The sequence below is a fragment of the Oncorhynchus tshawytscha genome, linkage group LG18, assembly GCF_018296145.1.
Source record: "Oncorhynchus tshawytscha isolate Ot180627B linkage group LG18, Otsh_v2.0, whole genome shotgun sequence".
NCBI lineage: Eukaryota > Metazoa > Chordata > Actinopteri > Salmoniformes > Salmonidae > Oncorhynchus > Oncorhynchus tshawytscha.
This window is the reverse complement of record NC_056446.1, coordinates 10,004,779-10,018,411: the sequence shown is the minus strand read 5'-3', so window position 1 is coordinate 10,018,411 and position 13,633 is coordinate 10,004,779. Positions and strand designations below refer to the sequence as shown.

The 13,633-nt window shown below is 42.3% G+C and overlaps 1 protein-coding gene across 10 annotated transcripts in view; it reads left to right on the top strand.

Annotated features, from left to right (window-relative positions):
• The window catches only part of LOC112217314 (AT-rich interactive domain-containing protein 1B-like), a 109,856-nt gene that overhangs the window by 42,920 nt on the left and 53,303 nt on the right, over positions 1 to 13,633 (top strand). For 8 of the 10 annotated variants that reach the window (XM_042300633.1, XM_042300626.1, XM_042300632.1 and 5 more), the window contains one exon: positions 5,656 to 5,766. The exons of the other annotated variants lie outside the window; for them this stretch is intronic. In XM_042300633.1, the coding sequence (XP_042156567.1) occupies positions 5,656 to 5,766 (111 nt within the window). The remainder of the gene's footprint in view (positions 1 to 5,655; positions 5,767 to 13,633) is intronic. 10 annotated transcript variants of the gene reach the window in all.

Here is a 13,633-nt window from a genome sequence, read left to right as displayed (position 1 = left end):
TGTAGTAATATGTGATACGTGGTTGTCTCACCTGGCTATCTTGAGATGAATGCAGTAGCTGTGCGTAGCTCTGCTGAATGGCTAAGTTGTAATGTAAATGTACTGCTACGTATTTTATTTGTCGAGTTTCCTATTTGGACCCCAGCAAGAGTAGCTGCTGCCTCTGCAGTAGCTAATTGGAGAGCCTAATAACTACTAAATACTTCCGAAATGATCACGATTAAATGATGAACAGGGCGCTTGCTTATGACGTATTCTTGAGCACCCAGAGGACAGCTGCTTTGGGGAATAATAGCATGTGTATTTTACACTTCTTATTGCTCATACATTTCTAATGTATGTCCCCTATACCTCAAACGCATAAAGTGCCCGTCAGCCAGAGTTACTGCCACGTTTGGCCATGGCTCGGCATTGCCGCTTTGATGAGCTTGCATCCCAACTGGCACCCTATTCCCTACACCGTAGACTAATTTTGGCCAGAGCGTTATGGGTCCTGGTCATAAGTAGTGCCTGCCCTATGTCGGGAATAGGGTGCCATTTGGGATGCAGCCATAGTCTGTGATGCTGTTGCCACAGGATGAATTCTGTTTAATTCCCTTACATCATGCATCCCTTGCCGTACTTCAAACAAATTCCCTCTGAACATATTTCATTACTGTTGCAGCCAAGCCTTTCAAAAGCAAAGGAATCATCTTTCATGTGTAAGCTATGAGTAATAACGCTCTCTGCCAGTCTGCCTGGTAAAACTTCTATGCATTTACACAGTACGAACATCTCAAATGACCGGGAAACATTAAAATAATGGAAACAACTGACACGGCTGAATTTCATCTCTATTTTTTTCTATTACGCGTGTAAACCCCAAATCCAGCTGATGATGCATCTACAGCTGAAACCCATATTCATCCCCATATATGCAGAACTCCAGTAGACATTGGGTGTAGAGTTGGCCTCTTGCTGGCTGCATACTTTCACTATGATGCGTTTCGCGCGTGCACCCGTCCCAGACACTCACTCACACTCAGACACAATACACTGCCTGCTCCTCTCCTCTGGTCCTTCCTGCCTGTTAGTGTTCTTTATCATGCCAGAGCAGCTGTTCCATACGATCGGCGTGTCAGCGAGCACACCAGAGCACTGATATCGTCAGTGTTAACACTGACCTGGCCATGACCCAGCGATCACGGCACTCCACTTGAGTAAACCTCGCCAGCCTGTCTGTAAACATTTCACCAGGCTAACAGCCGCACGGCACTAGTTTGTACTTCACTTTTTCTCCGCACCCCATTTCAAACAGACTCGGATTCTCGATGAACTGGCTGTGGGTTATTGGTTAGGTGCAGTTTGTATACACACGCACATTTTCAGATGTATGCTAAGCATAGAAAGCCCTCAGTCATACTTTTCAATACTTTCCCCCCCTCCTCCTCCTGAGTATTTGCTTACCTCAGGAAATGGTGGGCTCTCGTTTGAGGAAATCCTACAAAGTAAATTAACCGCAGAAGATTTAATATCCTCTAAGTCACTGGGTGGCAGGCCAGCTCATATTAATCTGTATGATTTACATAAACAAAAAAGTACAAATCATCCCTTCTCTGTTCCATGTTTGAGCTCTTTGGGATTGAAGGCAGTTTATTTTGGTGGGTTGTAGTCACCTTCCTGGCTGAGACTACAGTGCTTAACATTTTAACACATCATTTACCATTTGAATCCAGTATTTACTATTGATGGGGGGGATCTCTACTTCCATATTGTGATCCTGTGTGGCTTAGTTGGTAGAGCATGGTGCTTGCAACGCCACGGTTGTAGGTTCGATTTCCACAGGGGCCCGCTATGAAACAAGCAAGAATGAATGCACTCACTACAGTAAGTCGCTCTGGATAAAATACTAAAAAGTGTCTGCTAAAAGACTAAAATGTAATAATGTGACATTTTTTAAATACCGTAATTTCCGGACTATAAGCCGCTACTACTTTCCCACGCTTTGAAACTCGCGGTTTATACAATGACGCGGCTAATTTATGGATTTTTCCCGCTTTCACAAGATTCATGCCGCCAAAAAACTGAGCACCGTCACATAATGTGACGTAAATCGAGCACGCTCAAATTTCACCTCATTCTGATTACGGTAGTCATTTTGTCACCCTCATCATGGCAAAGACGCTTTCAAGTTGAAGGCGATCGATCTGGCTGTTGGAAAAGGAGATAGAGCTGCTGACAGCGTGGAGCATTGTCAAAAAATCCACTATCATCAACGGGTTTCGAAAGGCTGGACTGCTGCGTGTTGAAGAGGGCAGCGAGCCAACATCGGATGAAGCAATTCTGAGGCTATTCAACTCCGATACCGAAGGAGATGACTTCAGTGGTTTCAGTGCACAGGAGGAGGAAGATAGTGACCAATGACTTTCTTGGAAGGCTACTGTTTACTGCTATTTTTATTTAATTTTTTTGTTACAAGCCGTGTTTCGTTTAAAGGCTGTGTAAAGTTAATTTGTTTCAATGTACCGGTAGGCACCTGCGGCTTATAGACATGTGCGGCTTATTTATGTACAAAATACATATATATTTTTTAATTCAGTGGGTGCGGTTTATATTCAGGTGCGCTAAATAGTCCAGATAGTCTAAATAGTCCAGGTATATTTCCATGGCTGATCCAAACTGGTTTTCTCATGGCTGTTTCCTGTCCCTCTGCAGCAGACATATGGGTGAGCTATATGTTTCCCAAATAAAATCCCAGTATCAAATGGCAATACAGTGCCTACAGAAAGTATTCACACCCCTTAACTTTTCCCACATTTTGTTGTGTTCCAGCCTGAATTTAAAATGGATTGCATTTAAGATGTATCACTGACCTACACACAATATACCCCATAATGTCAAAGTGTAATGTTTTATAGATTTTTTTTTTTTCTCTCAAAATAATACAAAATGAAATGCTGAAATCTCTTGAGTCATTAAGTATTCAACCCCTTTGTTATGGTAAGCCTAAATACTGTTCAGGAGCAAACATTTGCTGAACAAGTCACATAAGTTGCATGGACTCTGTACAATAATGGTGTTTTAAACATTTAATTTTTAATTAAACATTCATTTATTTTTACCTCATCTGTTCCCCACACATACAATTACAGTATCTGTAAGGTCCCTCAGTTGAGCAGTGAATTTCAAACACAGGTTTTCCAAAGCCTCGCAAACAAGGGCACCTATTGCTGGCTGGGTAAAAAAAGGAAACATTGACTATCCCATGGTGAAGTTATTAATCACACTTTGGATGGTGTATCAATGCACCCAGTCACTACAAAGATACAGGCGTCCTTCCTACCTCCGTTGTCAGAGAGGGAAAGCTGACAGCTGACATGTCTTCCACTTTTAACCCCAACCCTTCTGAATCAGAGGAAGGAAACCCCCCTCAGGGATTTCATCATGAGGCCAATGGTGACTTTAAAACAGAGTTTCATGCCTGTGATAGAACTGAGGATGGATCAACAACATTGTAGTTTCTCCACAATACTAACCTAGTTGACAGTGAAAAGGACGACGCCTGTACAGAATAAAGATATTCTGAAAACATGCATCCTGTTTGCAACAAGGCACTAAAGTAATAATGCAAAAAAGTGGCAAAGCAATTAACTTTGTCCTGAATACAATGTTATGTTTGGGGCAAATCCAATACAACAGAGTACCACTCCATTTTTTTTCCAAACATAGTGGCTGCTGCATCATGTTATGGGTGTGCTTTGTAATTGTTAAGGACTGAGGAGTTTTTCAGGATAAAAAAATAAACTGCATGGTGCTAAGCACAGGCAAAATCTTAGAGGAAAACCTGGTTGTCTGCTTTCCACCAGACACTGGGAGATGAATTCACCTTCCAGCAGGACAATAACCTAAAACACAAGGCCAAATCTACACTGGAGTTGCTTACCAAAAAGACAGTGACTGTTCCTGAGTGGCCAAGTTAGTTTTGATTTAAATCTAAGACTAGAAAATGGTTGTCTGGCAATGATCAACAACCTGTTTGACGCACTTTTTGAAAAGAATGAGTAAATATTTCTCAATCCAGGTGTGCTTAGACTTACCCAGTAAAGTCTCACAGCTGTAATCGCTGCAGAAGGTGCATCTACAAAGTATTTACTCGGTGTGAAAAATTGGACATTTGTTTTTAATTTTCAGTAAATTTGCAAACATTTCTAAAAACATGTTTCACTTTGTCATTATGGAGTATATTGTGTGTAGATGGTTGAGAGGGGAAAATATATTTAATCCATTTTGAATTCAGACTGTAAAACAACTAAATGTGGAATAAGTTCATGGGAATGAGTACTTTCTGAAGGCACTGTACATATACACCGAACAAAAATATAAATGCAACATGAAAAGTGTTGTTCCCATGTTTCATGAGCTGAAATTAAAGATCCCAGAAATGTTCCATACACCTTATTTCTCTCAAGTTTTGTGCACACATTTGTTTACATCCTTGTATGTGAGCATTTATCATTTGCCAAGATAATCCATCCACCTGACAGGTGTGGCATGTCAAGAAGCTGATTAAGCCACATGATTGTTACACAGTAGCACCTTGTGCTGGGGACGATTAAAGGCCACTCTAAAATGTGCAGTTTTGTCACAACACAATGCCACAGATGTCTCAAGTTTTGAGGGAGCGTGCAATTTGAATGTTGACTGCAGGAATGTTCACTAGAGCTGTTGCCAGAGAATTTAATGTTAATTTCTTTACCATAAGCTGCCTCCAACGTCTTTTTTGAGAATTTGGAAGTACGTCCAACCGGCTTCACAACCGCAGACCACATGTAACCATGTTAGCCCAGGACCCCCAAATCCGGCTCGTATGTGACCAGCCACCCTGACAGCTGATGAAACCGAGGAATATTTTTGTCTGTAATAAAGCCCTTTATGTGGAGAAAAACTCATTGTTACAGGCTCAGCCAGTCTCCCCAGTGGGTGGGACCTGGCTCACAAGTGGGTGGGCCTATGCACTCCCAGGCCCACCAATAACTGCTCCCCTGCCCAGTCATGTGAAATCCATAGATTAGGGGCTAATTAATTTTTATTTCATTTGACTGATTTCCTTATATGAACTGTAACTCTTTAAAATGGTTGCATTTTGCATTTATTTTTGTTCAGTATTGAATCGGCACCAAAGTATCGTGATAATATATCGTAAGGTCCCTGGCAATTCCCAGCCCTAGTATTTACCATGTTAAAACAGTATCATGATACTTGCGGCGTTAAATCCAGTGATTTTTTTCCTTCGACATGCCCAGACCCAGTTACAGGCTTTACACTGATTGTGCTGGAGACTATGGGATAGTGTTACCACCACTCTCTGCCTTCTCTTTGAGAGTGGCATGCATAACCCAGTGTGTGTCCTGCTTACCGAACCAGAGGAAGAATCGTGATACATGCCTTCATAGGGAGGAGTGGGGTGGGGCATTTCAAATGTCAGCAGAAATGGATTAGGCCAAAGTTTAATTTCTGTTTCACTTCTCCCTCTCCCTGCAAACCCTCAACTCTCGTTCTCTCTTTACCTTTTCTATCTTACCCCCCTCCTCTTCTCTTTCTCACGCTCTGTCTCACTCGCTCTCTCGCCGCCTCCCTATCTCCGATCTCGCCCCCCTCCTTTCTCTGTCTGTATAGGATGTGTCACAGGAGGGCTATGGCAACAGGGGCCAGTCTGCTATGACCCCTGGGAAGCCCAACCATGAGGAGATGGGCCTCAGCCAGCAGGACAGACCTTCCAGTCTACCTGTAAGTCCACTTCACAGTATCTGGAAAAACACCAGAAAACCTCAGTCATACACACTGCAAAATCTGCTGTAATTCTGCTTCACAGCCACTGGAAAAGCATCTTGCGAAGCACAGCACCACAAAAGGTGCTCAATACTGAGGGAAAAGCTATGCGCACACACACACATACACACACACACAATCTGTGTGTCAGCCCACCCATTGCATATTTATTGCAGGGCAGGAGCCATGTCCTTGACACTTGTCTGGGCTGACATGACCTTTTGGGTCCTTGCCACTGCTTTAACAAGACCACAAGGCTTCAACTGGGCCCAACATCAGGCTCAGTCTGTAAAACACCACTCTTCACGCTGTCACTTATTACTGAGGCACGGGACAGATTCCCCCACAGTGACTGGAAACCTGGACTAAGTCTTAAATGACACCCTATTTCCATATAAAGTGCACTACTTTTGAAAAGGGTCCCTCTGGTCAAAAGTGGTGCATGATGTAGGGAATTAGGGTGTCATTTGGGAAACAACCCTAGTTCTTCAATGCCAGTCTCCCACTGAGTGCTGGTTCTCCATGGCTTTTAAGCTGACTTTGCTAACACAGGCCTCATTTCAGGCCTTATTTGCGTTCTCATGGAGGAGCTCAGCTCTCAGCCTTTTTCCTCTAACGTTACTCCTCTTTCCCTGCTGCAGTCTCTCCTCTGCGGCTCTTCAGTGCTCCACTGAGCTGTCGGCACGCCATTGGAGCACAGGAATGTCATTCAGGGTGGGCCTACGGCTCTCTGAGCCAATCGGCGCTCTTCCTCGTTGCTCCCATGAAACCCCCCTTCTGTGTCATAGAACAGGACTAGTAGATTTTACTGTTCATTTTATTGCTAATGACCATGCTTAGCTGTTAATGTTTGGACTTGTACCAATAAGCATAGCTAGAATAGACACCGCCCACCACTTTTCCTCTTTTGCTCCTGAGAGGGAAAAATCATTATGGAGGTCAACTTAAGAGTAATTTTAGCACAAAAAAAAATGTAAGGCCAGTCCGGGCAGCCGAGGTGTACACTGGGAATCTCATCGCTGGATACGATTTCAAAGAGTAATTTGGATTGATTACAGTGTGCTATCCTGTTTTGGTCTCATGATTCTCCTGGGCAACATTCAGGCAGGGTTTAAAGATGCCCTTCTTTCTCTGTGCTCTAAATAGAAAGCATGGGAGTCCAACTGTGTTGATGGCATATCGCCAGCCAGCTCTTTAAAGATCTCCAGCTAGCTCTTTAAAGATCTCCAGCTGAGACACAGACTGGAGACACATTTTAGTATTTATTTATCATCTCACATTGGAGTCATGCACTTAGCGCCTGATAAACCTGTGTGTGTCTCAGTCAGTGTGTGTCTCTGTATGGATAGCTGATGGGTTAGCTGAGGACCGTAAGAGGCCTACCACTGAGTGTTGTAGACATGCTGCGTGACCTGCGGCTTTGGGCAGACTGATGACATGCAGAGTGTGTGCAGGCAGAATCCTTTTATTTATAAAGCACTCGCTGTGTCATCACGGAACAATGGCATAGGGAACCCCGCCAAAGAATACAAATTCCAAGATATTTTTTTTTTTTACACTGACTGTCCACTGTTGCTTGCACGCTTGTCCTTGACTCTCACAGGTATTATTTAGTAGTGTTATATTACAGTAATATTCTTCAGAACAAAAAAAAATCTTGTTCGTAACCCTGTCCACACTTTAATATTTGTCTATGTCAGGGGTTCCCAAACTGCAGGCGCACCCCCATATAGGGCGGCAACGTTTGCTGGGGGGAGCGGAATTTTCCTTGATTTGACGAGAAAAACATTTGTTTTTGTTTTTTACAACTCGCGATTATTTATACCTACAGTACCTGTCAAAAGTTTGGACACACCTACTCATTCCAGGGTTTCTCTTTATTTTTACTATTTTCTACATTGTAGAATAATAGTGAAAACATCAACTAGGAAAAAACACACATGGAATTGTGTAGTAACCCCCAAAAATGTTATTTTAGTTTCTTCAAAGTAGCCACCCTTTGTCTTGATGACAGCTTTGAACACTCTTGGCGTTATCCCAACCAGCTTCATGAGATAGTCACCTGGAATGCATTTCAATTAACAGGTGTGCCTCGTTAAAAGTTAATTTTTGGAATTTCTTTCCTTAATGTGTTTCAGCCAATCGCTTGTGTTGTGACAAGGTAGGGGTGGTATACAGAAGATAGCCCTATTTGGTAAAAGAGCAAGTCCATATTATGGCAAGAACAGCTCAAATAAGCGAAGCGAAACAACAGTCCATTACTTTTAAGACATGAAGGTCAGTCAATACGGAACATTTCAAGAACTTAAAAAGTTTATTCAAGTGCAGTCGCAAAAACCATCAAGCGGTATGATGAAACTGGCTCTCACTTTTGGCAAGACGTGACTCTCCACATGGGAATATCTTTGGTTTGTCTCCAAGACATTCAGAAGCTGAGCTACGACCTAAAGTCGAAGAGTCAAAGAAATTGGACTTTGCTTGGGAAGCAATCTTCTACAATCTGTGACTCTGTCGCTATCAATTGATCGAATCACTTTCTGTAAAAGAGAATATGTATAATCAAATTGAGGGTTTATAATAATTATAAAACATATTCGGTAGCTCAACATTAAGGGAAATCAGGTCGAGACTTTATTTTCCTTATCCATTATTATCATTTAAATAACTTATCTAAAAGATGTCATGAGTCTTGTTAAACTACGTATAATCGCAGGAAATGAGCTTCAAAACAACATTTTTGTGTGTCCCTCAAATAAAACAAAATAAACAAGGCGGTGTTGTCTTTAATCAGTGGTGGAAAAAGTACCCAATTGTCATACTTGAGTAAAAGTATAGATGCCTTAATAGAAAGTTACTCAAGTAAAAGTCAGACAGTAAAATAAGTATCAAAAGTAAATATAATTGCTAAAATATACATAAGTATCACTAATTTAAAATTCCTTATTACCATTTTCTTTTTACATTTTTTTATGTATGGATAGCCAGGGTCACACTCCAACTCTCAGACATGATTTAGAAAAGATGCATTTGTGTTTAGTGAGTCCAGCAGGCCAGAGGCAGTAGGGATGACCACATGTTCTCTTGATAAGTTCTCGAAATTGACCATTTTCCTGTCCTGCTAAGCATTTAAATATAACGAGTACTTTTGGTTGTCAGGGAAAATGTATGGAGTAAAAAGTACAATGTTTCTTTAGGAATGTAGTAAAGCAAAAGTTGTCAAATATATCAAAAGTAAAGTACAGATGCCCCCCAAAAAATACTTAAGTAAAAATTATTACGTTCTTGACACCACTGTCTTTGATATACAAAAACATTTGTCATGTTTTAAATGTGATAAAGGATGCCTTGGGGAACCCCTGGTCTATGACTACAAAAGGTAATTTTGTTGAAACTTGTTTGGACCAGACCTGCATGCTGATACTTCCAATGCTTCTGCTGATTTCTCATTGGGTTGTCTATGTGAAGGCAAAGCACACTTGTCCTCCTTCGATATAGCAGTGATCCCACCCCCAGGGTAAGTGTAGTGTCTCTAGCTGTATCGTGGTAGCTCATCCTGTCACTGCCACAGCCAGCCTTATTCCTTATATAGTGAACTATATAAGGAATGGGGTGCCGTTTGGGAAGCACACCCTGTTACAGATACCAGCAACCCAGCTGGGTCTTTAGTTAATCACCAGCTGCCAATCCAGGAACCACCGGCCTAGTGATGGGGGAAGAATCGATCAAGTTTCATACCGCAGTATTATTTCTGACGATATTATATAGATACTTTGACTAAAAGTATTGATTTGTAAAAAATGATATGTATATTTTATTTATTTCTGCTAGGTAGCGTTAGCTACAGTAGCACTAGTCGGCTGTACCTGCACCAAAACTTAGATATTTTTCACCCTATAGCTTGTTCTCCGTATTAAATAACGAGTCAACTTGTTTTCAGCACTTTTATTTCCATAACAGATAAACATGTTTTCTCACGCTCTCTCTCGTCTCTCTCTTGTCCTTCACTTTTTCCACATTTTGTTACATTAAAATAGATTGAATAGTTTTTCTTCCCTCATCAATCTACACACACATACCCCATAATGATAAAGCAAAAACAGGTTTGTAGACAATTTTGCGAAATTTATTGAATTTATATTACATTTAAGTATTGATACTCTTCACCCAGTACTTTGTTGAAGAACATTAGTCAGCGATTCCAGCCTCGATTCTTCTTCGGTGTGACGCTACAAGCTTGGCACACCTGTATTCGGGGAGTTTCTCCCATTCTTCTCTGTAGATCCTCTCAAGCTCTGTTAGGTTGGATGGGGAGCATCGCTGCACAGCTATTTTCAGGTCTCTTCAGAGATGTTTGATCAGTTTCAAGTCCGGGCTCTGGCTGGGCCACTCAAGGACATTGAGACATGTCCCAAAGCCACTCCTGCGTTGTCTTGGCTATTTGCTTAGGGTCATTGTCCTGTTGGAAGGTGACCCTTTGCCCCAGTCTGAGGTCCTGAGCGCTCTGGAGCAGGCTTTTGCAATCAAGAATCTCTGTTCTTTGCGTCATTCATCTTTCCACTGATCCTAACTAGTCTCCCAGTCCCTGCCACTGAAAAACATCCCCACAGTATGATGCTGCCACCACCATGCTTCACCGTAGGGACGATGCCAGGTTTCCTTCAGACGTTACGCTAGGCATTCAGGCTAAAGAGTTCAATCTTGGTTTCATCAGACCAGGCTGGGTGGCCAGCTCTAGAAAGAGTCTTGGTGGTTCCAAACTTCTTCCATTTAAGAATGATGGTTACCACTGTGTTCTTGGGGACCTTCAATGCTGCTGAATGTTTTTGGAACCCTTCCCCAGATCTGTGCCTCGACACAATCCTGTCTCGGAGATCTACGGACAATTCCTTCAACCTCATTACTTGGTTTTTGCTCTGATAAGCACTGCCAACTGTGGGACCTTATATAGACAGGTGTGTGCCTTTCCAAATCATGTCCAATCAATTGAATTTACCACATTTGGACTCCAAGTTGGAAACAGGATGCATCTGAGCTCAATTTTGAGTCTCATTGCAAAGGGTCTGAATACGTATGTAAATAATGTATTTCTGTTTTATTTTTAATAAATGCAAACATTTCTAAAAACCAGCTTTTGCTTTGTCATTGTGAGGTATTGTGAGCTGTGTGTGTGTGTGTATATATTGATGAGGAAATGTTTTTATTTAATGGATTTTAGAATAAGGCTGTAACAAATTGTGGAAAAAGTCCAGGGGTCTGAATACCTTTCAAATGAACTGGAACATCAAATTGCAATAAAATCTAAGTTTAAAATCGCAATACATATAAAATAGTGAGAATCTAAATGCATATCGTATTGGTACCTAAGTATCGGGATAATATCATATTGTGAGGTCCCTGTCAATTCCCAGCCCTTCGCATCCTATTCCATATAATGTGCACTACTTTTGAGCAGGGCTCCGCCTGCCCTGGTCGAAAGTAATGCACTGCATTTAGAATAGTGTGCCATTTGGGACTCAGTACTGAAGCAACACTCCGCTGCCTGCCTGTACCTCAGCTCTCCCTCTTCCTCTCTACTCTGCCCGCTGCTGCCGCTGTTTACCACTCCTCCTCAGGCTGCCTTTGAAGTTAACCGCCACTGGTGTTGCCATGGCGACAGGGCTGAGAAAACAGCCCCCTCAAAAATATGCATATTAAAGCAACTGATTGATGTACTAATCACATTATTCTTCATATGGTATTTGTTATTATTGACGTTGTCCCCCCCCCACCCCGATTTGCTTGTTTTATATTTTTGTGTATTGCAGCATTTGAGCCCAAATGTGGTATATTATATAGTTTGAAGAACATTTTGTACTGCCAGTGAATCATCTGGGCCAGTGTATTTTATCAGTAAAGCATTTCACCACCACCTAGTTTTCTTACTGTCATCAATATTCCCAATGGAATTCTCTGATTGGATGTTGCTGATTTTGGACACAATGCAGAATATGATTGGTATTGGAGTTCCACAATGTTGATTTAAATTACTAGTTGAAACCATAAAATTAAAAATCAACAATTTCTCTGGAAAGGGTTGAGGGGTGTGTTCCACTTAGATATTTATTTACAATCTGGTTTTAACCAGTGTTGCCACGCTGCCCCTTGTTTTTCAAGTGTCACACATTTTAATTGAAGACATTGATGTTAAACTCTCTCGGCAACTGGGGTTTCATCTACATTTTCTTTTCAAGGCCTAATCAAATCCACCTCGTCCTTTCTGGCGCCGGTGTAAACAGGCCATGCTGGATGCTCCTTCGGGAACTGGGAGGGAGGCGGCAACTGCCAGGCTTTGAACAGCACCCTTAAATCTTTTCCACCCCCCCAAGGCACAGGCACAGCATAGCGTGGGCTGATCTGGCCTCTCTGCTCTGGGTGCATCCCAAAATGGCACCCTATTCTCTATATTGCATGTTACTTTTGACCAGGACCCATAGTGCTTTGGTCAAAAGTAGTGCACTACGGAGGGAATATGGGGCCATTTTGGGGGGAGGCACTCTCTCAGCCTGGGTGATCATGGCTCCCCTTAAAACGGCACTAATACAGAGAAAAAGACGACACACACACACACAGCTCAGAAACATGGCTTTCTGTAAACAAACAATAAAAGACAGCTGTGAGGATTTGGCGTGGTTGCTTCAAGTCTTAGGATGGTTGAAAAAATAGGTTTTATGTTGTTTTTACTCAATTCGGCCTCCGCGTCACCTTTTTCAATACATCTCAAGGTGAGTTGTGAGCAAACAGTTGGTATGTGCAGTGCATTCGGAAAGTATTCAAACCCCTTCACTTTTTCCATATTTGTTTTACCTTCTAAAATGGATTAAAGACACATTTTCCCTCATCAATCTACACACTACCCCATTATGACAAAGCAAAAACAATTTTACAAAATGTATTATAAAAAAATACCTTATTTACATAATTCTTTTAGACCCTTTGCTATGAGACTCGAAATTGAGCTCAGGTGCATCATGTTTCCGTTTCATCCTTGATGTTTCTAAAAACTTGGAGTCCACTTGTGGTAAATTCAATTGATTGGACATGATTTGGAAAGGCACACACCGGTCAGAGCAGAAACCAAGCCATGAGGTTGAAGGAATTATTGAGGCACAGATCTGGGGAAGGGTACCCAAACATTTCTGCAGCATTGGAAGTCCCCAAGAAGACAGTGGCCTCCATCATTCTTAAATAAAAGACGTTTGGAACCACCAAGGCTCTTCCTAGAGCTGGCCACCCTACCAAACTAAGCAATCGGCGGAGAAGGGCCTTGGTCAGGGACGTGACCAAGAATCTGATGGTCACTGTTGACAGAGCTCCTCTGTGGAGATGGGAGAACCTTCCAGAAGGACAACCATCTTTGCAGCGCTCCACCAATTAGGCCTTCATGTTGGTTTGGCCAGACGCAAGTCACTCCTCAGTAAAAGGCACATGACAGCCCGCTTGGAGTTTTCCAAAAGGCAACTAAATGACTCTGACTATAAGATACAAGATTCCCTTGGTCTGGTAAAACCAAGATTGAACTCTTTAGCCTGAATACCAAGCGTCACATCTGGAGGAAACCTGGCACCATCCCTACGGTGAAGCATGGTGCTGGCAGCATCATGCTGTGGGGATGTTCTTCAGCGGCAGGGACTGGTAGACTAGTTGGGATCGAGGGAAAGATGAACGGAGCAAAGTACACAGAGATCCTTGATGAAAATCTGCTCCAGAGTGCTCAGGGCCTCAGACTGGGGCAAAGGTTCGCCTTCCCACAGGACAACGATCCTAAGCATACAGCCAAGACAATGCC